Source organism: Lipomyces chichibuensis, assembly GCF_038497645.1.
Source record: "Lipomyces chichibuensis strain CBS 12929 unplaced genomic scaffold V1513scaffold_43, whole genome shotgun sequence".
NCBI lineage: Eukaryota > Fungi > Ascomycota > Lipomycetes > Lipomycetales > Lipomycetaceae > Lipomyces > Lipomyces chichibuensis.
Window position 1 is genome coordinate 1 of NW_027117495.1, and position 21,687 is coordinate 21,687.

The 21,687-nt window shown below is 44.1% G+C and overlaps 15 protein-coding genes across 15 annotated transcripts; 8 read left to right on the forward strand and 7 right to left on the reverse strand.

Annotated features, from left to right (window-relative positions):
* Window positions 1-247: 247 nt before the first annotated feature.
* Window positions 248-1,830, forward strand: V1513DRAFT_451767 (negative regulator of Ofd1/Enhancer of translation termination 1). The gene is made up of 3 exons (XM_066899020.1): window positions 248-580; window positions 643-1,514; window positions 1,571-1,830. Exons 1-3 carry the CDS (start codon window positions 400-402, stop codon window positions 1,721-1,723), a joined length of 1,206 nt encoding a protein of 401 aa, XP_066751328.1. The 5' UTR covers window positions 248-399; the 3' UTR covers window positions 1,724-1,830.
* Window positions 1,749-3,151, reverse strand: V1513DRAFT_481100 (Arp2/3 complex, 34 kd subunit p34-Arc-domain-containing protein). Its single transcript, XM_066900349.1, has 4 exons — window positions 2,763-3,151; window positions 2,406-2,689; window positions 2,218-2,350; window positions 1,749-2,169 (listed from the first exon to the last, which is right to left on the reverse strand). Exons 1-4 carry the CDS (start codon window positions 3,070-3,072, stop codon window positions 1,943-1,945), a joined length of 954 nt encoding a protein of 317 aa, XP_066751329.1. The 5' UTR covers window positions 3,073-3,151; the 3' UTR covers window positions 1,749-1,942.
* Window positions 3,152-3,204: 53 nt separating this feature from the next.
* On the reverse strand, window positions 3,205-4,608 carry V1513DRAFT_451773 (uncharacterized protein). Its single transcript, XM_066899021.1, has 4 exons — window positions 4,335-4,608; window positions 4,199-4,271; window positions 4,004-4,146; window positions 3,205-3,948 (listed from the first exon to the last, which is right to left on the reverse strand). The coding sequence occupies exons 1-4, from the start codon at window positions 4,456-4,458 to the stop codon at window positions 3,464-3,466; spliced, it is 825 nt and encodes a 274-aa protein (XP_066751330.1). The 5' UTR covers window positions 4,459-4,608; the 3' UTR covers window positions 3,205-3,463.
* A 37-nt stretch (window positions 4,609-4,645) lies between these two features.
* Window positions 4,646-5,201, forward strand: V1513DRAFT_451777 (Rab5-interacting protein-domain-containing protein). Its single transcript, XM_066899022.1, has 2 exons — window positions 4,646-4,779; window positions 4,832-5,201. The coding sequence occupies exons 1-2, from the start codon at window positions 4,711-4,713 to the stop codon at window positions 5,090-5,092; spliced, it is 330 nt and encodes a 109-aa protein (XP_066751331.1). The 5' UTR covers window positions 4,646-4,710; the 3' UTR covers window positions 5,093-5,201.
* Window positions 5,139-6,381, reverse strand: V1513DRAFT_451778 (cytidine deaminase-like protein). The gene is made up of 7 exons (XM_066899023.1): window positions 6,173-6,381; window positions 6,070-6,096; window positions 5,952-6,016; window positions 5,806-5,886; window positions 5,677-5,755; window positions 5,513-5,622; window positions 5,139-5,451 (listed from the first exon to the last, which is right to left on the reverse strand). Exons 1-7 carry the CDS (start codon window positions 6,219-6,221, stop codon window positions 5,404-5,406), a joined length of 459 nt encoding a protein of 152 aa, XP_066751332.1. The 5' UTR covers window positions 6,222-6,381; the 3' UTR covers window positions 5,139-5,403.
* A 145-nt stretch (window positions 6,382-6,526) lies between these two features.
* V1513DRAFT_481103 (yeats family-domain-containing protein) lies at window positions 6,527-7,569 on the forward strand. The gene is made up of 3 exons (XM_066900350.1): window positions 6,527-6,616; window positions 6,669-6,864; window positions 6,926-7,569. Exons 1-3 carry the CDS (start codon window positions 6,590-6,592, stop codon window positions 7,348-7,350), a joined length of 648 nt encoding a protein of 215 aa, XP_066751333.1. The 5' UTR covers window positions 6,527-6,589; the 3' UTR covers window positions 7,351-7,569.
* Window positions 7,415-9,545, reverse strand: V1513DRAFT_451782 (P-loop containing nucleoside triphosphate hydrolase protein; the record flags this gene model as incomplete). Its single annotated transcript, XM_066899024.1, has 4 exons — window positions 7,415-7,527; window positions 7,587-8,989; window positions 9,041-9,198; window positions 9,249-9,545. 3 exons carry the CDS (start codon window positions 9,540-9,542, stop codon window positions 7,639-7,641), a joined length of 1,803 nt encoding a protein of 600 aa, XP_066751334.1. The 3' UTR covers window positions 7,415-7,527; window positions 7,587-7,638.
* Window positions 9,546-9,803: 258 nt separating this feature from the next.
* V1513DRAFT_427409 (FAD dependent oxidoreductase) lies at window positions 9,804-11,574 on the forward strand (the record flags this gene model as incomplete). Its single annotated transcript, XM_066896218.1, has 3 exons — window positions 9,804-10,026; window positions 10,093-10,400; window positions 10,459-11,574. The coding sequence occupies 3 exons, from the start codon at window positions 9,804-9,806 to the stop codon at window positions 11,572-11,574; spliced, it is 1,647 nt and encodes a 548-aa protein (XP_066751335.1).
* Window positions 11,575-12,325: 751 nt separating this feature from the next.
* On the forward strand, window positions 12,326-14,555 carry V1513DRAFT_427410 (uncharacterized protein; the record flags this gene model as incomplete). Its single annotated transcript, XM_066896219.1, has 3 exons — window positions 12,326-13,105; window positions 13,157-13,226; window positions 13,279-14,555. The coding sequence occupies 3 exons, from the start codon at window positions 12,326-12,328 to the stop codon at window positions 14,553-14,555; spliced, it is 2,127 nt and encodes a 708-aa protein (XP_066751336.1).
* Window positions 14,556-14,576: 21 nt separating this feature from the next.
* V1513DRAFT_451790 (Vta1 like-domain-containing protein) lies at window positions 14,577-16,160 on the reverse strand. The gene is made up of 4 exons (XM_066899025.1): window positions 15,815-16,160; window positions 15,653-15,753; window positions 15,466-15,593; window positions 14,577-15,415 (listed from the first exon to the last, which is right to left on the reverse strand). Exons 1-4 carry the CDS (start codon window positions 15,912-15,914, stop codon window positions 14,800-14,802), a joined length of 945 nt encoding a protein of 314 aa, XP_066751337.1. The 5' UTR covers window positions 15,915-16,160; the 3' UTR covers window positions 14,577-14,799.
* Window positions 16,161-16,242: 82 nt separating this feature from the next.
* On the forward strand, window positions 16,243-17,207 carry V1513DRAFT_384527 (thioredoxin-like protein; the record flags this gene model as incomplete). The annotated part of the gene is made up of 3 exons (XM_066895172.1): window positions 16,243-16,414; window positions 16,473-16,777; window positions 16,839-17,207. The coding sequence occupies 3 exons, from the start codon at window positions 16,243-16,245 to the stop codon at window positions 17,205-17,207; spliced, it is 846 nt and encodes a 281-aa protein (XP_066751338.1).
* Window positions 17,208-17,329: 122 nt separating this feature from the next.
* Window positions 17,330-17,769, reverse strand: V1513DRAFT_369369 (ubiquitin-like autophagy protein Apg12-domain-containing protein; the record flags this gene model as incomplete). The annotated part of the gene is made up of 2 exons (XM_066894749.1): window positions 17,330-17,389; window positions 17,440-17,769. Coding segments are annotated over 2 exons (390 nt in total), but the record flags the coding sequence as incomplete, so codon positions are not given.
* Window positions 17,770-18,430: 661 nt separating this feature from the next.
* V1513DRAFT_451799 (mitochondrial 37S ribosomal protein uS8m) lies at window positions 18,431-19,319 on the forward strand. Its single transcript, XM_066899026.1, has one exon. The coding sequence runs from the start codon at window positions 18,578-18,580 to the stop codon at window positions 19,052-19,054; it is 477 nt and encodes a 158-aa protein (XP_066751340.1). The 5' UTR covers window positions 18,431-18,577; the 3' UTR covers window positions 19,055-19,319.
* Window positions 19,320-19,608: 289 nt separating this feature from the next.
* V1513DRAFT_433620 (uncharacterized protein) lies at window positions 19,609-20,388 on the forward strand (the record flags this gene model as incomplete). Its single annotated transcript, XM_066896445.1, has 3 exons — window positions 19,609-19,927; window positions 19,992-20,212; window positions 20,245-20,388. 3 exons carry the CDS (start codon window positions 19,609-19,611, stop codon window positions 20,386-20,388), a joined length of 684 nt encoding a protein of 227 aa, XP_066751341.1.
* Window positions 20,389-20,558: 170 nt separating this feature from the next.
* V1513DRAFT_384538 (HotDog domain-containing protein) lies at window positions 20,559-21,483 on the reverse strand (the record flags this gene model as incomplete). Its single annotated transcript, XM_066895174.1, has 4 exons — window positions 20,559-20,684; window positions 20,739-20,849; window positions 20,904-20,951; window positions 21,004-21,483. 4 exons carry the CDS (start codon window positions 21,481-21,483, stop codon window positions 20,559-20,561), a joined length of 765 nt encoding a protein of 254 aa, XP_066751342.1.
* Window positions 21,484-21,687: the final 204 nt, after the last annotated feature.

The following is a 21,687-nucleotide window of genomic DNA, read 5'->3' on the forward strand; positions in this document are numbered from 1 at the left end:
GGATCGATAGAGTATAATGTAAACTTAAAAATTGAGAGAAATATTAGTTATAAGGTTTAGTGTAAAAATTATTTTATGGGTACGGCGGGTACGGCCGCAATGGCTATTTCTGACATTATGAAAAGTTTGGTGGCCATTTTTGATATTTGCCCTATCTTAAAAGCCCCTGCTTAACTCCCAGTATATCTCGACATTTACGCGCCGAGGCTGTCTAAAGGCAGTCTCGACTCTTTTGGCTTGCCTGTTGCCAACGACACCAAGGTGAACCAATAGCCAAATTAGGCGTAAAGAATAAAACAATTCGTTTGGAATTGTGTTATCTATTATATTGATTACATTCTACCGCCAGTGTGGAGGAAAATATTGTATTCTCTATCCCATTACACGAATTCGGTTTACATGTCTACTAAAAGCACCGGCCCGCAAGGCCTTGCAAGGTCTGCCAAGCGAAGAAAAGTCGCCAACGAGGACCCTCTGACAATTGAACAAGAAACGATCGAATTGCCAGAGGACATCGATCCTGAAGATGAACTGGGACAGCTGTATGCCTTGCACTCTAGCTATTTGAAGTCTACCAAAGGTGAGATCATATTCGGAGGGACGGAGATAGAATGCAAATTTTTGATATCATTTGTACGGCAGAAAGTCCAAAACTCCTCTACGCGATAGTGCACGAGTGCGATAGACAGCTACGAAATTCTAAAACCCTGTTACCTCCAAAATTTCACAAGGTATACGCGGAAGCGTTGTCAATGCTATCCGTGTTTGCGAAGAAGAAGAAATCAAGGTCGACCCCCGTCGCGACGGGAGAACAGTCAGCTGCTTCATCAGCGGCGGATTCGCCAGAAGATTTTCTGCTGGCATCTATCGAGAGGGCTCAGATAGGATTGGAGACCTATCCAAAGTCCATTGATATCTTAGTGGTGAGATGTGAGACGTATCTGGCGTTGGTGGAGCTCAGGTTAAAGAATTCGGCGAAGTCGAAAAACGTTGAGGGATGCGTGAGTGCAATTCAGAATGCTACTAAGGATTATGACGAGGCCTTGAAACTACTTACGGAACTGCAGCGAAAATTTACTGAAGACGGTAAAAAGGACGAAGAGGACGCTAAAGGAGATGCAGATGTGACGGAAATTACACCCGAACATCTCGTGAAAGTTCTTCGACGGTTATCGAAAGTTTTGGAGACAACGCTTGAGTCGGACTTCATTGCGGAGCGATTCCCGGATCTGTACTTATGGAATGAGGATAGGTGGGCGGCTGAATTGCATGACGCCCCAGAGGATAAGTTTCTCCACCGCGGTTTGGGTGAATTCTATCTTGCTCGGGCGTACCCGTATGTGGCTACTGTTGAGAGTCAATTTGAAGACGACAATTCAGATTCAGAGGATGAAGAGTTGGACAGGCAACCGTCCAACATCGCGTCAGAGCAAGCCAAGCAATTTCTAAGCAAGTCTTTAGAACATCTCTATGCTGCGGAGTCAGACGAGGATAATGGTGCATTTCTCGCCGTTGTAAGTAAACACAATGTACTTATAGTTACGGGCATATGAAAGCCAACCAGTATTAGATCGCCGAGGCACAAATTTCTTTAGCAAATCTGGAATCCGAAGAAGACAAGCAGAATAAACTCTACGCGGAGGCGATCAAACGACTCCTTAAGGCGCAGGAACTGGGAGCCGGTGATTTTACGGACATGATTAACGAGCTCCAGAATGCTTGAGAATAGATGGGCAAATGTCATATATCTTATAAGCTGTGCGAGAATTTCATTTAATGATAGAATTTTGGGCTATTTTTAAATCTGACGCATACGCAATACAAACAGATCCAAATAGCGTAGCATTCCTAAACTACAACATGTAAGTTCTATATCAAACTGCAACCCAATTCGTACACCTTAGACTTCGTAATCCCCTGCCGACAAGTCTAATTCGATCACCTAGCGAGCGCCAAATCTTCGTCCAGACGCGGTCTTCCGCTCTTTCTCAGCAACTTCCGGTTTCGCTCTGTTGAGAACCTTGAGGAATTCGGCAACACGGAATCTCATACGCGAATGCATATATGCCTTAGAACATTTAATGTGGTAGTGAAAATAATCACGGAATATTTGAATGTGACTTATACAGTTCTCTCGTCGGTCCTTAGTAATGTGTCGGGGAAAAAGCACTAACGGCATATGAGACTTAGTCCTTAACTATTATACAATGTCCTCACCAAATGTGACATATCCAATGTCATCTGAAGCCTTCAAACCTGGTACGGAACGAATCTCGAGAGGTGGCTCCTTGTGAGAATATAGAACTTGAGGAGCATTCTGAATAGCTCTTCTTCTGGCATCAACAAACTCCTTTACCGCAGCATGTCAGTAATGGCCAACCAATGCCTTTGTAAATGACGCTTACCTGCAAGAAAACCTTGCCAAAAACACGATCAGTCTCCTCTCGGAAGACAGTCGAGAATATAACAGTCACTCGATCATGCGATGCCTTAATAAAAATTGACTCTTCGTCACGGTAATGAATTGGCATCACATCCGCTCCACTATCCTCGGGCACAGATAAGTCTAGTGAGCTCTTTGCGGCCTCAGCAGCTAATTCATCATATTGAGCGAATGCCTTTTCAAACGGCGCCGCCAGAGCATTGCGCTTTAGCAGTGCTATCTTCTCAATCAGAGCCTCCTTAGCGTCTGTTGCAACGAAACACCATATTAGAACCATATTCTACAAATTAATCAATTGATGTCATAGAGGTTAGCTCACCTAGTTCCGGTGGTAGTTTCTCCAGATCGACAACCATCGAGAAATCATAACCGACTTCAGGAGCGCTGACAATGTAGGGACCATATTCCCGCTGAAGCAACTCCTCAACTCCATATTTCTTCAAGTCGTTAAAGCATTTGATCGACAATGAGATCAGAATCTTTGTTTTCGACTCGGGTGTCGAGATATGATAGGTAACGTTGTCGAAGTCTGATATAACTTGGTCGATGGACACAGGCTGACTATTTGGGCTGAATCGTTCCGTCAAAATTGACTGGATTAAAAGATTATGATATTGCAGTAACAGCATCGTGAGCCGACGAATTCGTTCAGCTAGAAGGAATCGATCAATACAAGATTGCGGTGTGTAGAGGGGGAGAATGATGACCGGCTCCGTAGGATATCTCGGACAGCCACGACGCTCAAAACTCAAATCGATTATGACACCATACAAAACCCTTAAAATAATTGCTTCAATTCATGTCTGACGGCAATTAACGCAAGTTCCCTATACAGAATTACAGAATTACACAATCAAATAACTTATCTAATTTAATATACTAAATAGTACTACTCGCAAGGCTTTAGGCTTATATGTACATCGAAGGGGCTAGTCGCCACCACAAATATTAGATTATATACAAGATTACTAACAGCACATGACTGCAATAAATCATAGGACTATATCGTCCACTCGTGATCTAATCTGAATCAGCGCCGTCCCCATAATCTGTCGACAATATATTCAGGATCTGGGCTGTTATACCACTTGTTGCATTCTCAAGCTGAGCAATTGCAGACCATGCTCGCCGAAAATCCGGACTTTCTGTTATGAGCATGTTATATTCTGGAATAATATATAGTCGACTCATAATCGTAAACATCTGTTCATCCCCTTGCTCCTCGTTCATATTGCTCAGGACTTCTAGCCTAGTCAGACCATATCTCTCCGTAGCCATGATGTACTCCACAAAATACTGTAAAATTCCCGCATCGAATGCGAGTGGGCCTGCAATTGCCTTGTGAAAGTGAAGATACTGATTTAAAATAAAAATTGTCTCAGTCCTGATTTCGACGTCCTCTTCCCTGTGTTCACCCGGTATGGTGAATAAGAGCGAAATTACAAGAGACTGGAATAAATTCAAGGTACACGATTTACGGAACGCCCGCGAAATTGCTGATCCATCTAACTCGGTGTCATCAGCTTCACGCACAAACATATTCAATAATTGACAACATACTATGGAGAGATCTTGATATTAATAGGCTCAGTGTTCGGAGACCAGCCAGTCGTTTGCGTCGCTTACGACTCCGTATGTACTCGAATAACACATCCATGCTCTCCATTGAGTTTAGAGCCCGCTCAACTAATATATTCAGAGCTCTAGAATGGCATGAGTATACGTCATAACAAGGGTAATACATGAGAGTCATACACATTCTGTTGCGTGTAGTTGCCAGTTGTTACTAGTACACCTAGATCCTCGACAATTGATCCAACTGGCTCTGCTAATAAATAGAATATGGCCTCAGTATAACAATCACATAGCTTTCAGTAATGGATCGGAGTACCTCTATCCGGTTCTTGGCTGGCATCCCGCAACATTTTGGCCTGGGTATAAGAGATGTACCCTGCTAAATATGACAAGGAGGCGAGGCCAGCCAATAACACAAAGTCTTTCAGGAAACCTCTCATCAAGATCAGCCTAGAACACTGTCATCATTACTGTTGTGTACCCGTTTAGTCACAGCGATCGTCATAGCCTCGAGAGATGCCTTGATGTAAAATATAATGCCGAAGCTATGGCAAGACAAACTCGAGGTAGGGTTACTTGGGACAATTGATGCTCTCCGCCTCAACCAAACTATAACTTTCTGTATTATGCGACACAATAGTATCGTTCGCGCAAAAACTCAGTGTAAGCATAGGATAAATACATGATAAGCTATGGATGAAAAAGAGCGGAAACAAGCGATCTATCCCGTATCTACGGAGAGCTTACAACAAAACGGGAAGGCATGTTTGTTGCATATGCATTTAGTGGATTAGTCTGACAATGTGATCCTAGACCGTCTACTACATTCGAAGTGTCACATCAACTATATTTGGAGTATCAGCAGGAATATTAGGTCTTGAATCATATTACGGATTCTTATTTTACTTCGCCGGAACCGCATTCGTTAGCTTGTTATTGTTCTTGCTACTTGCCAGAGGGCAGCCAACAGAGTATTTCACTTCTGCGAATGACATATGGATGGGTAACGCGTTGACAGGCCTCTCAAGTTTTGTGTTAACATGGACGCTGTTCTATGGATTGGTGGATGCCTGAAGCTCGGAACACTTAAAATACTTTGGACTTATTAAGACTTTTTGTACTATATATATGCTATATGTTTGGGACAAATAATTGACATCGGTCAGTATCTATGGCTAAACAGAATTTTGCCCTTTGTGATCCAAAACCTTCTGCACAGTGGTTTCGGAACCATTGAACACGGCCCAGAAATGAGCAGTCAACTAAACTACAGTTACATGAGCTTGAGTCTCAAATTACTGATACATATTACACTAATAATCTACATATCCAAGATTCCTCAGATTTCTAACGAGCTGCCCTGAGCGGCGACTAAAGGAATGCACTTATGCCTCGAATTCCTCCGGATGCGCCTGGTGCCATTCGTGAGGACGCTGCACAGTCGTTAGATCTCGTTTATGGACACAAATTATCAGCAATTTATTGTGATCTCACCTCTTTGATAAATTTCTGCAGCAGTTCGTAGCACTTCTCGGAATTCATATTCACAACTTTGACGCCCTTGGATGCAAGTAATTCCTCACCACCTTGTACAGTTTTGTTCTCTGAATCAGTAAAATTAGTTGTTTATCCAGGGAACTAGCTGTTGACTCTCCTACCTCCCATTACAACCCGATTGATACCGTAAAGTAGACAGGCACCGCTGCACATGAAGCATGAAGCCAAAGTCGAATACATCTACAGTTACGTTAACCCAAATATAGGACAATGTAACATCGCTATCTTACAGTAGCAGCCTTGTAAACCTTCGCATCTATTCTACCAGCGTCTATAAGCGCTGCTGTCTCAGCGTGGAGAATTGGATTGTTCTAACGGTCTCAGTAAATGCAATGGTCCTTATGAAGCTACCGCATTGAAAGAATTAGTATCATACCTTCTGAATACGTTCATTATGTCCGCGTCCAAGAACGACGCCATCTGCGGAGACCAACGCAGCTCCTACACAACGCATTAGAATAATTACTAATACACTATGAAACCAATTGTCCCACCAATTGGAATGCCGCCCTCTTCATAACCTGCAGTTTAATTAGTAAGGTATATTCTCAATGCATAGAAGCAACATTGGTCATAGCAAGCAGTAAGCTAACTTACTTTTTACCGCCTCTTCGTACGCAATCTGCAATCCCAGTTCGTCGTTCATTACGTTGTTCAGAAAAGGTTAGAACGTCAAGCAAAATACAATTGTTAACGACTTAATAAAATCTAAGAATAATGCTCGGCAATTTTTTTAGGAATAATTGTATCACTTGGCTGTACAAATGGGACAAAACTAAGCAGGTCTAGTATGCTGGCCCCGAGAGTTGTATCAGAGTTTCCAGATCTGGGCTGTTATCACTGAACTTAAAAACTAAACTTAGTCGGCTCTACATTATCTAATGTATTACCCGGCTTCGAACGTTCTGCGATCACGACTTTTACACCAACACTACAGGGTTCAGCACATCAAATGCAACGACAGATATATCTGGGTATCCACGAATTGTAGGGATACACTATATACGGAAAGCAATGTCTAGCGGATCGAAAAGATTAAAGGTATGAACATCTGTAATCTGGCATTCTATCACGCTACTGACAGTCCTTAAAGAATCTACAAATATGCCGGCCATTTGTATATGGAAATATGGCAGTTCCGCTGAAAGAAGATCGGTCACCAGATATACCACCAGATCACACACATTCGTGGACTGTATTTTTAAAAGGGGTCAATGGCGATGATTTATCGAGCTTTGTGAAAAGAGTCGTGTTTAAGCTCCACGAGACATATCCAAATTCTAGTCGCTGTATGTATTGGGTGGGTGACGATTTATTGAAACGCGTTCTTTCTAACGATTGTACTTGTAGCAATTGAAGAACCACCGTTTGAAGTTACGGAGACAGGATGGGGTGAATTCGAGATATCCATTCGAGTATATTTCGTGCCCGAAGCCAGTGAAAAGAATGTCGTAATGTACCATCATTTGAAGCTGCATCCTTATGGCCCGGAAGCCGAGCAACAAAAGTCTGATGGAGCTACAGTGACCAGTATGCAATATGATGAGTTTGTTTTTAGCGAACCTACCGAATCATTATTTGAGATTTTGACGAAGAAGTCGGGTGCTGTCTTACCCGCGCAAAAATCAACGATGGTTCCATTCAGTACTCAATCGGAGAACGAAGAACTGGACAGACTTTCAGATGCACAATCCAAGGTGCAGGAAAACATACGGCGGCTTACCGAAAGAATACATGTTCTGGAGCAGGAGAAAGCTGCACTGCAGTCATTGTGATTTTTGATTCTGGGATTCGGCGTCACCAACTGTAAATATTGTTTTATTAGGGAAATTGCTCAACTTCAGTGGGATTTGTATATTAGACATTTGAGGATAATTAAACCGATGTACAGTAAATTTAATTACGACTAACATTAATCCGTCAGACCGGTTGAGCTGTTCTTCGGGAATCCACTATCAAAATATCAATATTTACACATAAAGATAATATCAATACACCGATGTCTACATACACCGATGTCTACAGCAAATGTACAATGCAAATCGAAACTTTTGATGAATTATTCATGTATGTTTTCTAACTTTAAAGCTCTTTAGAGGATCACCGCGCGTTGATTTTGACCTTGCTTTATGAATGGCTCGCACTCTTCGTATCCGGTTTTGCTGAGTCTTGTGCATACCAACAAATCCCAAATCTTTCACAAGACTCTGTCGCCCAGCTTCCGGTAATAAATAATCTGGCACATGCTTAAGATGGTGTTGAACTCGGACAGCATGCACCTCGCGGTCGTGACGCAACTGCTCGAGTTCGTCGGGATTCTCCTCAAAGTGCTTCTTGAGCTTTTCACTAGCTAAAATCTCATGCTTTAACTCCTTCGTTCGTGCTTCGCGAATAGCGGTCCTGGTTACAGCTCTGAAAGCATCATCCATACGATATCTAAAAGCATCGACCTGCTTCATATCAAACACATATGGCTTGATATCAGCACCACCATGACTCTTCTTCTGGTCTCTTTGAATTCTGGCCATGACCTTCTCATCACGCTTCGCAGTGTCCAAGGATGACGATTTGTGCTTTCCCCATAGTTCATTCGGGACAACAAACGACAATGCCATCCCAGAATTTCCAGCTCGCCCAGTTCGGCCAATTCTATGCGTATAAGCTCTGGATGTATGCGGTAAATCAAAATTTAGAACACATGAAACATTCTGGAAGTCAATGCCTCGCGAGACGCCATATTCCCTGTCGCGTAACTTCCGTTTTGTCGACTTCTCCCTAGACTGATTTCTGGCAGATACCACCTCCTCCGCTTTAATCTGTTCTTCTGGAGCAATCTGGTCAGCTTCATCAGTAGCGATGATCAGGTTATAGACGTTGCGATTAAATTGGTCTAGCACATGCAGCCTGGAGTTAACAGGGAAGTCCGAATTCAGAACGCAAGCACGAATGCCAAACTGCTCGAGAAACAGCTTCACTCTGTAACATCGGTCAATGTCGTTTACAAACACAATCGTTTTTCCTTTAATCAGTCCGAGTTTGAAAATAACATAAGTTAAGAGAAACTTATCGATCTCAGAGCAATTAACCATAAACTGTTCCACCGTCCCACCGTCAGCTTTAGCTTCAGCTTCGTCTTCGTGCAGTGTTAGAATTGCTGGATTTAGACAAAATAAACCCTTGATTTCGTTGACCTCGCCAGTTAGGGTAGCACTCATTAAAAAGACCTGGAGAGTTTTCGGTAAATGCTTTTGGATATTCTCGAGATCCGCCTTATAACCGTATGACATAATCAGGTCAGCTTCGTCGACCACAATGTGAGTGACATTCTTGACTGGAAGAGTAGACGACTTGATATGCGCTAGTACCCGTGATGGCGTTCCAATGACAATATCAGGAAATTCTGACAAGAGTGACCTACAAAAGGAGTCAATATCATATTGCACTCACCCTGTCCATTGAGCTTACCGCTGTACATCATCTGATACATTCTGCGCAATATTCACACCATGAACCAACTTTCCACAAAACACAACTAGCTTATTAACAAGCTTCCAGCACTGCTCTGCCAGTTCCCGAGTTGGGACCAAAATAATTGCGCGCGTGACTCTCTCGTGTGGTTTGTTCTATCAATCAATGAATATCTCCCGTTGCCCCACGGTGCTATTGAACTTACATATTTGGCCCTTATTATTGCTTCAATAATAGGAATAGCGTATGCAGCTGTCTTTCCAGAGCCAGTTTTAGCCCTAGCAACAATATCCTTGCCTTCAAATGCCAACGGGATCGCTTTTGCTTGAACTAAAGTTGGCCTCGCAAAATGCTGCCTTGCGATCGCTTGCAGTAGACGTTGATCCAAACCTAGCGACTCAAAAGACAACGACTTGTCTACTAAAGTCTCGTCAAAATTTTTATCTCCGCTTGCTTCTATGGTTTTCCTCTTCGACGCCATTTGCTGGAGACTTTTCATAACGAAACGTTGAAAGGAAAATAAAATCAGCTGAAAATTATTAAGGATATGAAGTCCCAACCAGGTCCCCTAATCCACATTCCTTATTCGTAACAGTTCCAGAGTATGTATGCGGCTATGAAATCCGAACCACTTTAGCCGGGTAACGTTTATGTTCAAACCTTGTCGCATCCCCTGTCACGTCACCCCAGTTCTAACCAAAGACTATATAGCTTCAACTTCTGAAAATGGAAGTTGATCCAAATGTCTCAACAATCAACAATGCCGTCGAAGCCAGTATTAACGCCGTCTTCATCGCGAGTATCCACGTGGCTCGATCCTCCGACAAAGTTTTCTATGTTTCGAACAACGTCAGAACTTCCAGCGACGGCGGATCTGGCAATTATTGGTAGTGGTTTTAGCGGAGCCAGTGTTGCATATCATACACTGAGGGCTTATCCCGCATTGAGTATTGTCATGCTTGAGGCCAGTGATGTTTGTGAAGGTAACTATTTTAATTGAGTTGCTGCTAGTGGTGGGGTGGCCCAGCTTTAATGCTGATATATTTTAGGTGCGTCCGGCCGCAATGGCGGGCATCTTCGCCCAGACTTCTACACCTATGCGAGCCAAATTACCGCGAAATATGGCCCTGAGGAGGCTCTTCTGCTAAGCAAATTTGAACGAGATAACTTTGAAGCTGTTAAAAGACTTATCAAAGAGGATGGCGTCGATTGTGAGACTGTTGAAGACGGCGAGTCTTGGCAAGTCTTCCTCACTCAGGAAGAGTTTGACGAAGCTCTCCGAGAACTTACCATGATGCGCGACCTTGGAGGAGATGTTCACGATATTCAGGTGTACATGCGCGATGAGGCCATAGCGGTATGTAGCAAGTCTCTTAGATACTGGTATGAAGTAATGCGGTACTGATTACTCCTAGGTTACCGGCATCCAAGGATGTTTCGGCGCTATCGTATCACCAGGATCGCCAATCTCACCCACGAAGCTGGTCTCACATCTGATCGAGCAAAGTCTTGTTCGTGGACTCAATTTGCAGAGTCATACAAAGGTCCTCAGCGTCACTCTTAACAATTGTAGTGATGCTACTCCATATTCGTCGGATAATTGCGCCGCGAGTCACTCTGAATTGGACGAGTTCGAGAACGTGGATATGAACTCATTAAGAATAGTGCCGAAGAATTTATCATATCTCCACAAAATTACAACGTCACGGGGCACCCTCCTGGCCAATAAAGTTGTGCATGCTACAAACGCCTATGTTGACATGCTGCTCTCTATCTCGTCGAACGTTCGCGACACGACGAAATCGCCATATGACGCAGTGTTTGTTACTCCGGTTCGGGGTCATGCACTTGAAATTGCCCCCGTCGGTATGCGTCGCACGTTGAGCTTAGACCCGAGCCACAACATCACCAACATGGATTTCAATAGGGGCGGGGAGTATTTGATTCAGAGACCAAACGGAAACTTCGTTATGGGTGGCGGCAGACGATTTGGCAAGGGGAAAGGGATTGAGTCGTTCAATAACAAGACTACTGCTGAGACTGAAATCGATGGCAGCGTTGACCACTATCTGAGATTTTTTTTTCCGCAGATTTTATGCTTTGATAACTCCCGTTATCTTTCACCGCCTAAGACCATTTTTGGTGAAAGTGACACCAACGAGGCACATTCGGCTGACTACAGGATTGTGAAGCAATGGACTGGAATAATGGGATTCTCAACAGATGAGTACCCACTGGTGGGTAAGATTCCTTCGTTCTTAGATCAGGGTCAAGAGTATTGCATTGCCGGATTTGCTGGCCATGGTATGCCGCGAATTTTTTTAGCTGCAAAAGCATTGGTTCGCATGATCCTCCTAGAAGACGACGAGTACAAGTACGACTGCCAGTATCATTCAACGGGTGCGCCAATGCCTGGTAGGTACTTTGAAGGCATTATAGAAGTAGCAGAGAATGTCAATATGCCCCAGTGCTTCGCAATTACGGAGGAGAGAATGACGAAAATGATTAACCTGGCTAAGATGAAGGAGTGACAAGTTAAAAATTACGATTGGAACGAAATTTTGGCGTTTTGGCGAGATCGGGTTGTTTTGATAAGGACGTGGTGGGCATGGGTTTGGCGCGGGCATCGTTTGCTGGTCGGTGTTTTGGTTTTTCTAGCGTTGTTTACGTTCGAATCAGTTAATCCGTTCAACTGCATTTGTTTGGCTTTTTTTGGAGCTTTCTTAAGGTTTCTTTTCCTGGCTATTGATTTTTATTGGAGAGGTGTTCTCTTGTTAGTCATGTGCAACGCCGTAGAGGATTGATGAAAGCAGTGATTCTAGTTCATATTTATTATTGCTTAACTCTACCAGCATTGAATCCAGCCTGGCGCGCGAATCTTACTAATTAGGAATAAGCAGGTTGGTCCAAGAGATCTCGAGTCATTCATTGTATTATTCATCATGGAAGTATCATGTATCACAAAGTAGATCCATCATATGATCGTACTATTAGTACAATGTCAAATATTGCCAAACAACAATCAACTATTATGGCGTCGCTTGTAAGCGTAGAAATATCCATTGTGCCGGAGGAGAATGGTCGAACAATAGACTGTGAGATCTCCAAAGTTTATTTTTTTCCAAATGTGTCGAAATGAAGTCGCACACAACTTTCAGTCAGACAAGAACGTTGGCGTCCTCGCGTGACGCATAGAACCTTTTGCGTTTGACTGATTTTAGTAGCTGCCTATTCGTGGACCCGAAGCATCGCAACATATTTTGTTTTAGTTGCCATCTAGATATGTCTAGCACATTGCTGCTCTCGCAGGACGACCTTGCCGCGGCGCACGAAAATAGTGACGTTCAAGATACAAACGGATCAGAAGTTTATATAGTCACACAGTTCGTCCAGGATCAGGTAGCAAGGATGAAATCCGAGCAGGTGAAGAACGCCGCAGAGTGCGAGTCTACACTTCAAACACGATCGATGCGACGCAGCGAGAGGAACGAGAACAAGAAGAATGACCAATCTCAAAGCACGAGAACAAGAGAGTTTAAATCTTCTGATAGTTCATTATTGGAGATTCGGTCCTGCCCGTCGGATAATGTAGTCGCTCACAGCAAGGATGAAGATGACGCGATCTATTGGTCGTCAAGCCATTACTCGCAGTATGCTGAAGAAGTCAAAGAGAGGCAGCAGGAACTAAGGTCTGAGCCACCGGAACAATTAGGGAGCATGCATGACAAGAAGCCCTGTAAGGAGTTGTCAGCGGGCCATAGTCTGAAAACAGAGCTCCTTATTGCTAAATCATCTCGCTACGTGAAGCCGTTTGAGAAGCCCGCCCGAAGGCCAATGCGAGAAGATCGTGACTTTAAGAGAAAGAAGGCAAGCGGCGTTCTAGCAAAGGAAAAAAGGAGCAAGAAAAAAAGCAAGGTTGATGTGCGTAATCCTGGAGGCGTCGGCCGCACGAACGATGGCAAGAAATCATACCGAAAAAAGACATCAAAATCTAAACCAATCGCGAGTTTAGTCTCTACGCTTTCTAATATTACAGAGGGCATTGCTTCGTCTCGACTGACGGTAAATCATGTGCATGTTTACGATTCCTTGTTCTGACAATCTTCCATACAGCTTCCCCATAGAATATCAGCGGGGATCTTTAACCACGGCAGGCAGGCTGGCAATAGGCCCAGATTAGGAGGTAGAACGATATTACTCCGCATATCGTTGATTTACTCACAATGCTTATGCAGTTCCAGACTTGACATTTACCAGGATTGATAAACTGACAGAGCCATCTAAGTCCAGCGTTACAGCCCGTCACGAGAAAGCAGTACTGAACGTGGAAGCAAAGAAGTGCAGCTTATTTCATGACTATTCAGATTATAAAAACCTTGAGTCAATGGAAAACGCATCCACTGTCAATACGACGAAGTCTATTAAGGACTTTTTATCAGTGTCCCAGCCCATCGCAGATGTCGCTGAGATACTTGATGCAAAGTGTAAAGAATTGTCGTCGCGTGTTGCAAATCGAACGCACCAGCATTCATTTGACCAAAATTCAATTATTTCACCGCAGCCAATTCATGTGCATGAAAAGAAAGCTTTGGCTACTCTCGAAGAAAATGTTAAGGACCAAAACCATACGGTCGGAAATGCGCAAATATCCAAGGTTTCTCAGTTGGCTGCGTCAGTTCTGGAGAATACTCCGTCTGTCACCATAATAGAAGGTGCGTGTATTGCACCACATCCAAATGAGATTTCAAGAAGGGTTAAAGAATGCACAACTCACAACAGCACGTGGAAAAAAGATACGCCTTTGCCTCAAGCAGAGTCGCATCTACAAAATATTTCTCCCCGACAAACCTACAAATCAGCTCACGCAAATGAATCTAGATATCATCAAGGGGACAATGTGTACTACGCAGGAGAGACGCCTTCACATGTGTATCACTATCAGGCGCTGATGCATCCTGTATCCGCAAAAAATGAGCACTATGAGAATGATGCTGATTACCCTTTCCATGAGAAGTCAGCTGAAGGGAATTACTATTGTGGAACAGCTGACGACTTTGACCCTTCGATACCGGCAATACAAATTTACGATGGCAGGGACGACATATCCGGCAGAGACTTCAGAGACTATCGACGCAACCCTGAGCGCGGAGAGTACGGTTTGGTCGAAAATAACAGAGCTGACGAAACGTACATTAACGACGAGAGCTCGATTCCAGGAGTATCCACCTCTGCATATTACGGACAACATATACTGAACGCAGACAGTGGTAGCATGAGTTTCGATCAATATATCAATAACGACTACCAATATGTTTTGACGGATACCAGTATGACCACATTTGATCTATCGGTTTCCGACATTCAGCCAGTGGGATCTACTGGGGAATCTGAAGAAAGGTTTCGTCTACCTCCCTCTAGTTACAGTTTCGGATCTCAGTCTGACACCGTGATGAATATGTATCATATTGACAGTCCCCAGCCACCGAAATTTAAGCGTCATCGATTATTTTAGTGTATATCAGGGATATTTATAGACAGTGCGATCAATGAGATTTATCAATTAATAAGGCTAATATGCAAATGCAACGCAGTATGACTGCGGTTCGGTACGCATAAGTTTAATAGCAAAATTATCTGGATTTCATATGTGGCAACAGGTGCATGAATATTTTAATCCTCTAAATAAATAGTCGTAACTCAAGCCCAAGACAACATAATAGTACAAATTCTCAGCTTCGTTCTCTATGTCATGACTGTTATGATACACTCTCACCTAATAATTTTAAAGCAGCCTTCAATTCTTTGACCGCCGTATCAACGTCTTCATAATTTAGCGCAGATATAGCATACCGTGAATGTTTTTGTGCCAATGAGAATCTCTCTGCCTCATCCATAATCTGCTGCACTTCTGTCTTCGATACTTGATGCTGCTGTTGGTGATGATATGACTGTGGGGGTGATGCTGAGGCTAAGCGCGGAGCTGCCACTGGCGGCGCAAAGGTGAGAGGTGGAGCTGACGCCACGGCAACTGGAAAAACTCCAGGTGCAAGAAGCGGCGGAGAAGACGGCATTGGTAAAGAAGGAGTAGACGACAGTGAATGGACTGATGACGTGCCGTCCAATGACACCCTTTGGATAGAGCTCGAGATATTATCTATTTTCGTAGACTCCGGTTCCAATGCATGACCCTCTGAAGTAACTTCCGGAAGTTCATATTCGTTAGGATCTTCACCTGAGGCATAGGACTTTAAAATTCGGGCCGCATGAAACTTGCAGTATTTAATGCGGTCTAGTAGACCTTGATCTGGATCGCCAAAGAGCTTCAGAAGCTCTAGGAAATTGGATGCAGCCAGTAAGTTCGGCGCTGTTGTTCTATGCAATTTTAGATCACTACCGTAACGCAGGGCACAAAAATCGCTTACCTCGTCACTTTTTTGTTGATGATATCTTTGTCCGCGTTGGCAAATACTCGAGTTGCAAATCTCTCAACATATGCCTGTCCCACCATTTCATCCGTTATCGTGTCTCGATCGTTCAGGTTACTTTTATCCTAAGTAAATTTGTAAGACCAAACGATGCCCGGATAGTGACGATGTCAAATACTAGTACCTTCTCAACAGCGTCCAGCAAATTGGTGATATATTCCGCAGCAGAAGGATCCGTCTGGTGCACTTTCGCTGCCAGTGCCTCTTCAATTGCGTAATATTTACCTAAGTGCCCACTGTCAGTATCTTCACACAGCATCGAACAAAAATTATTAGTCCTCCATACAGTAATACGATATGACAGGATCGGAGTTCTCCAGCTCATTCGCTCGCTTGACGAAGTTCGTGATGAACTTCAGTGACGGTGGTGGAGCTAGGATAGCCATTGCAGGTTCCTGACTAATACTCAGATAATAAGCCTTGAATGTATTAGCAGTAATTTCTGACAATGCGTAGACGCTGTGGATCAAATATCGTTATCGATATCTTACTCAAATCGTGACATAGGTCGGCCATCCAAAGTCGTGAATTTGTGACTTCATTTGTGTCTGTGACCGACCTGCAAACCTTGTGTTTAACAAAGCTGCAATCTGCCACCGTGTCATAATTAATCGGCGATGTCCAACGATATTAGTCGTTTAGTAGTGGCAATCTCGTAGACTTATTCAAGAAGGCATCTATAGGTCGTGACCAGGTCCACAGATCCGGGGCGCAATGCTTTCCACAGCTGTGATACTAGTTTGTCAGCTATTTCTGCTGTTTTCTCCAGCTTCGGCTGGCTTTTATGGCTCCGATACTGCCGTCATCAATCTCACTCCGAAGACATTTAAGTCTGAGATCTATGACACTAATTACACATCAATTGTCGAGTTTTTTGCAGAGTGGTGTATGTGTACCTGGCTACTGGATCTTAAGATAGAGCTACTAATACATCATATAAATAGGTGGGCATTGCAAGAACCTTCGACCCCATTACGCAAAGGCCGCCAAATCACTAAACGGAGTCGCCAAAGTCGCCGCGGTTAGATGCGACGATCAGATTAACCAGTCTCTCTGCTCGCGATACAATGTCCAAGGATATCCGACGCTAAAAATATTTCGGCCAAACAGCAAAGTTCCCTCAAATCCGTATGTTGAGGATTATCAAGGCGCACGGACGGCGAAGGCTATTGTTGATACTGTCTTGGCTAAAGTCTCCAATAAAGTGCGAAGGCTTAAAGCTGAGGAAGTTCAGACTTGGATTGAAGAGGTAAGTTGTGACAGACATCTTCTCGCTCTTAAATTGAGAGTATTCTAATTATCTGCAATAGAGCAATGGTCCTAACGTTCTTCTGTTTCACAATAATGCGAATACTCCACCTATGTACAAGGGTCTTGCAATAGATTACGCGGGAACTGCCAACTTCGGTATAATTCGAAATTCCCAAAATGGGGCTACGAAGGAGTATGGGGCTACGAAGGAGTATGGGGCTACTAAATTTCCGTCGATTGTCGTAATCACCACAGACGAAGAAGGCGAGCATAGACACACGTACTCTGGCGAACTCAAGAAGGAGCAACTGTACGAGTATCTAAGTGGTTTCGCCACTCCTGTCGAAGGAGCCAGGGCACCGAAAAAACCGAAAAAGGCGAAAAAGGCGAAAAAGGCGACGGAGGCGACGCAGCATGAGGAGCTTTAGAGCGTTCGTAAGCTGGCTAAGGGCAAATGTACAATAGATATAAAAACAGTCACTGTCGTGTGCGATGCACGTGTTCATGGTACAACATAATCTAGAAATATAACTCCATAGACAAGCCTAAATCAACCAAACGCCGCTGTGTTGCAATAACTAACGTGCAAATGCCCATCAATTTTAAAACACTAGATCGAATGTTAGTCGCATTTAGAATGAATGCATCAAGGAGCCTTACGTCATGTAAATATCCGACTTCTTGATCTAAAGCAGGGGCAAAGGTAGAGTTAACGTATACAAAAAGAGCATCGGCATCCTTGCATTTTAACTGTCGCCTGAGAAATCTCACAACCACTTCAAATCTCTGAGACGCGGTGATTCGTGCGACGGGATGTGATAAAATTGGAGCTGAACCTATCGCTCTGAACTTGATTCCTACTTTATGAGTAGCAGGGCGAGCATAAACTTCGAGAGCTGCTGTAGCATCCGTAGGCAGGAAAGTCAGAACTACTGATGCAGCCATTGTGACTTTCTCTTCCGGTGCCGCTTCTTCTGGAATGGTTTCTTGTGCATTATCCTGTTCATCCTGTTCATCCTGTTCTGGTTCTGCCGATTGCTCCCTCGTACGCTCTGCATGACCACGAGTCAACGGACCTCGTCTTAGATAGTTCGCAACTGAAGATGTCGTAGACGAAGATAGTGACGACGTAGGAGACCGTGCTGATGAATGCATGTGCTCTATATCAGGTCGCCTTGGAGCAACAATGCGAGATTCCGACATTTGCGTGTCATTGGCAACGTCATCATAGTCGCCTTGACCAGTCTTTCCAGTGCTACACGGTCTACCTATTGTTGACGATGGTGCTGGCGAAGACATATTTCGTTTACTGACCACATCTCGTGTCCGTTGTGAGGAGTTGTGTGATAGATCCATTTCCTTGATTTGGATAGCTGCAATGTAACGTCCGGCGCATATAGATGCCGATGGCCGAACTGTGGCGTACAATCGATCCTTAACTCTGGCAGTAAAGTCATATGAATAATATAGCGTAAGAATATAATGGAGCTATATTATTGCTCTCGATAATGTCACATACATGCGATCGTGCTTTGGAAGCTTAGAATTGACGTAGTCGTGTGTGCTTCGGAGGCAACCCTGACGCGCCTCGACGAATACGGATTTATGCACCCACGTTATGGCCTTTTAAAACTTCAAATCTTTCCTTTACAATATCTGGACAGAAATTTTGCTTTCCATACGATAACCAACAGCTTCTGACACGCGCGCACAGGATAGCATTTCTCATTCCGGTACATTTAAGCTTCTTGATTAATCCTCTCTTTTCTTTTTTCCTCGACACAATTTGGACTTCGCGATGTCACTACACAACTTATCCTACGTCTGTTCGCACCTTAAAAATTGCTCAATGGCACGCGTGCCTATAACGTCAATACAATACACAAAGTTGCATCTAGGTATTATCTTGGGTCTCTACCGTCATGGTGCCATATCTCATGTGCAGCTCGGAAGCAGAAAAGGACCAGACACCGAGCCAGTCCAAGTTACTAGCGAGAACATTTCGACGAGACGATTATGGGTCACATTAAAATATTACAACGCGGAGCCGGTGTTAAAGAACGCACTACTAGAATCTAAACCTTCGAAGAAAAAAACTATGAAGCTGCCGGGATTGAAGAGGTTGATTGAAGGCTATTGGGCGGAGAATACGAAGCCTCTTGATCCTGGAGATTTACTTTTTCTGCGAACAGATAAAGGCATTCTGGAAGCAAGAGAGGCAGTTGAATTGCAGAGAGGTGGACAGTTGTTATGTCGATTTACCTCATTGAGGTGATCAGTTGGATTATGTGAAATGAGACGGTTAGAAGCCGGCCGCGAAATCCTAGTGTAGGGTGCATGATGGATCGGCTGGTGCATATGGACATAGCATATCAAACTTGTTATATAGGACTCCCACATGTAAATAGACACTTCTGCAGGTTTAGTTCAGGATGGCGCAATGGTCAGAGAATTTAGCACTGGCTCAGCGGGAGAAGTACAATAGCGGTAGCAACCCGGGCGGACAATTAAAGTATCCAATAAATTTGTCCTTACATGAATGTTTGGCCTAGATATTTAAATATCTATTGCCAACAGTCTGGAAAGTACCAACCGGGAAGTAGCAAGCTTTATGCCGGTTCTGGAGCAGATTCACGATACGTCAGGAATTTGCATAGCGGGGCAAGCCGCGCGGTGCTCCACGGACTATCCTATAACGAGCCATTAACTTGCAACTCCGACAAACACCATCGTACTCGGAGCCTTATAGACTTAAATCAGTTGGCAAATGGTGCCAAATCGCGATATCTAGCAGATTCATTACAGCGATTAATAACAGACATTTTTATAATGGCAAACTTTACATTCGATTTAAGGCCCAAGCCTCTAAATGCACTGATTCCACCGGCAGCGGCCGTCTCGCTCGCTCGTTCGCTCATAACCGAAGTTGCAAATACCTGGAAAGAAGGCTCAGCATATCCCCACGGCGTGCAGGTGTACAGTCGCAAATTACTGGGCGAGAAATGGATCGCGCGGATATCGACTCATAAGGAGCCTTGGGACTGGTTCAAAGCCGGGATATGCGAAAATCATACCGAGAATGAGGCTGAGTATATTGAAACGCTTGATAGTTTTACGGAGATCGACGCTGGCGAGTCGGGCTGGAGAGGTGCGTGTTCTTGTTACGGTGACTGCTTCTAAAATGAGCCATTTATGACTAACTCGAATTTTAGGGGTGCATACGAAATACAAGTTGTCTTTCCCGCTTAGTATTCGTGAGATACCGGAATGGGTACTAGCTATCCAGCCGGAACCAGATATTAAGGAGTTTTTTGTTATCTCGGTGCCGGCAGATGTACCTATCAGTAAGAATAGTGTGAAGGGTCGGTATGCATCGATTGAGTATGTCCACGAGCTTCCGGATGGCAAAGTTGAATGGACTATGGCTTTCACCGTAAGCAGACTTTAACTTTCTTGGTACGCTAGCCGGTTGTTGCTAATATGTTCGATCAGAGCGATGGCGGTGGCTTTATTCCTCGCGTTATTCAAGACCTAGCATTACCCAGCACTACTGCTCACGACGTTCCAAATTTTCTTACCTGGGCAAAAAAGAAATACGCAGCAGAGTAGAGTATAGGACTTAATGTCAACAATATCAACCGACGACGACTATGATTTTTGGCGCACTTTTCGTAGAGTTGTGTATACATACATACTTAGAGCACTGTTTCGTATCGCTCTGAGTTTATACCGTTTGTATGCTAACGTGTCTATTGAAATATATTAATTGTCTACGAGCTCTACATATCAATTAAACTCTTTAACTTGAATTTCTTTGGAACCACGAAAACCCCGGTAGCTTCAGCAAGTAAATAACCATGCGCCGATTCAACCGTGCCGGCCACTAGCGACTTGTTTGTAGTGAACTAGAAATTTTTGTTAGTACAGAGTCCCGTTAACATACGCAAGACAGTTCATACATCTGTAACGTACGCCTTGATCGCGATTACTTGATTCGTGAAGGTTGGAGCTCGGTAGTTGATGTTGAGATTCGCAGTGACAGCAGACTTGCCCGGTAGCGGTAGAATAGCCTTAGTTCATTAGCAACTCACTCAAGTTCAACAATAACAGGCAAGTCAACATACTGCCCGCGCAAGTGCCTCATCAAGCAACGCGCCAATTAAACCTCCATGCTATAAAATTAATACAACTCTGCATATTTTGACTCAGGTAAAAAGGACATACCACAATCCCAGGAAACCCGGACAATCGGCTACCGACGTGAATAACGGACACAGTCTCATATGTCTTCTCATTTACAAACACGATTCCGGGCACTGCAAACTTTCCCACTCCTCCTAAGGTGCCCGCTAAGAACGCTTGCTCCCGATACTCGTCAGCTGCATTAACCCACATCCTACGCTCCTCAAAGTCCGGATTCGCTCGCATTTGCTTGACAATGCGCGATTGTTGAAGTTGATTCTCCACCCGGTCGATATATGCCTTTTCTTCCAGTGATCCGGCTTCGGGGAGTTTTTCCTGGAACATCGTCAGGATCTGCAACGGCGTGAATTTGTACGCCAATGCAGCGCCGACAAGTAGTGATGTGGTCGCGACTATCGTTGTTGCATTTTCGGAGAAGAATGATCGACGGGACGTAGTTGGTGAGGCTCCAGTCGATGAGGAGACCGAGAAGGCAGAAGATCTTGCCTGGCAAGTTATCATTGAAGCGGCATTACTTTTGACGCGGATTCTTTCGCACGGAGCGCCGAATAGTCGGGTAAGAGAGGCAACGCTTCTTCGATTCGTCATATGCTACCCGCTGGAAGGCTACCGATACCTGAGATGGTACAATTGCAGCTGCGGAGGACCCGGAGTTGTCGAGAACTGCACTAACATAAGCCGCGTCGCTTCGGAAAATCCAGAATT

Excerpts from the sequence above, each read along its gene's own strand:
- V1513DRAFT_451767 (XM_066899020.1), top strand. The coding sequence starts at position 400 with ATGTCTACTAAAAGCACCGGCCCGCAAGGCCTTGCAAGGTCTGCCAAG. Across the intron at positions 581-642 it reads CTATTTGAAGTCTACCAAAG|AAAGTCCAAAACTCCTCTAC; the intron begins GTGAGATCATAT and ends TTTGTACGGCAG. Across the intron at positions 1,515-1,570 it reads ATGGTGCATTTCTCGCCGTT|ATCGCCGAGGCACAAATTTC; the intron begins GTAAGTAAACAC and ends AACCAGTATTAG.
- V1513DRAFT_481100 (XM_066900349.1), bottom strand. The coding sequence starts at position 3,072 with ATGCTGTTACTGCAATATCATAATCTTTTAATCCAGTCAATTTTGACG. Across the intron at positions 2,690-2,762 it reads GAAACTACCACCGGAACTAG|ACGCTAAGGAGGCTCTGATT; the intron begins GTGAGCTAACCT and ends TCGTTGCAACAG. Across the intron at positions 2,170-2,217 it reads CATTGGATATGTCACATTTG|TGCTTTTTCCCCGACACATT; the intron begins GTGAGGACATTG and ends ATATGCCGTTAG.
- V1513DRAFT_451773 (XM_066899021.1), bottom strand. The coding sequence starts at position 4,458 with ATGAGAGGTTTCCTGAAAGACTTTGTGTTATTGGCTGGCCTCGCCTCC. Across the intron at positions 4,147-4,198 it reads AACTACACGCAACAGAATGT|AGCTCTGAATATATTAGTTG; the intron begins GTATGACTCTCA and ends ATGCCATTCTAG. Across the intron at positions 3,949-4,003 it reads AATATCAAGATCTCTCCATA|ATGGATCAGCAATTTCGCGG; the intron begins GTATGTTGTCAA and ends ACACCGAGTTAG.
- V1513DRAFT_451777 (XM_066899022.1), top strand. The coding sequence starts at position 4,711 with ATGGATGAAAAAGAGCGGAAACAAGCGATCTATCCCGTATCTACGGAG. Across the intron at positions 4,780-4,831 it reads GCTTACAACAAAACGGGAAG|ACCGTCTACTACATTCGAAG; the intron begins GCATGTTTGTTG and ends ATGTGATCCTAG.
- V1513DRAFT_451778 (XM_066899023.1), bottom strand. The coding sequence starts at position 6,221 with ATGAACGACGAACTGGGATTGCAGATTGCGTACGAAGAGGCGGTAAAA. Across the intron at positions 6,017-6,069 it reads AGAGGGCGGCATTCCAATTG|GAGCTGCGTTGGTCTCCGCA; the intron begins GTGGGACAATTG and ends TGCGTTGTGTAG. Across the intron at positions 5,452-5,512 it reads TGCAGAAATTTATCAAAGAG|CGTCCTCACGAATGGCACCA; the intron begins GTGAGATCACAA and ends ACGACTGTGCAG.
- V1513DRAFT_481103 (XM_066900350.1), top strand. The coding sequence starts at position 6,590 with ATGTCTAGCGGATCGAAAAGATTAAAG. Across the intron at positions 6,617-6,668 it reads GCGGATCGAAAAGATTAAAG|AATCTACAAATATGCCGGCC; the intron begins GTATGAACATCT and ends CAGTCCTTAAAG. Across the intron at positions 6,865-6,925 it reads ATATCCAAATTCTAGTCGCT|CAATTGAAGAACCACCGTTT; the intron begins GTATGTATTGGG and ends TTGTACTTGTAG.
- V1513DRAFT_451790 (XM_066899025.1), bottom strand. The coding sequence starts at position 15,914 with ATGGCTATCCTAGCTCCACCACCGTCACTGAAGTTCATCACGAACTTC. Across the intron at positions 15,754-15,814 it reads TCCTGTCATATCGTATTACT|GTAAATATTACGCAATTGAA; the intron begins GTATGGAGGACT and ends GTGGGCACTTAG. Across the intron at positions 15,416-15,465 it reads ATCAACAAAAAAGTGACGAG|AACAACAGCGCCGAACTTAC; the intron begins GTAAGCGATTTT and ends AAAATTGCATAG.
- V1513DRAFT_451799 (XM_066899026.1), top strand. The coding sequence starts at position 18,578 with ATGTCACTACACAACTTATCCTACGTCTGTTCGCACCTTAAAAATTGC.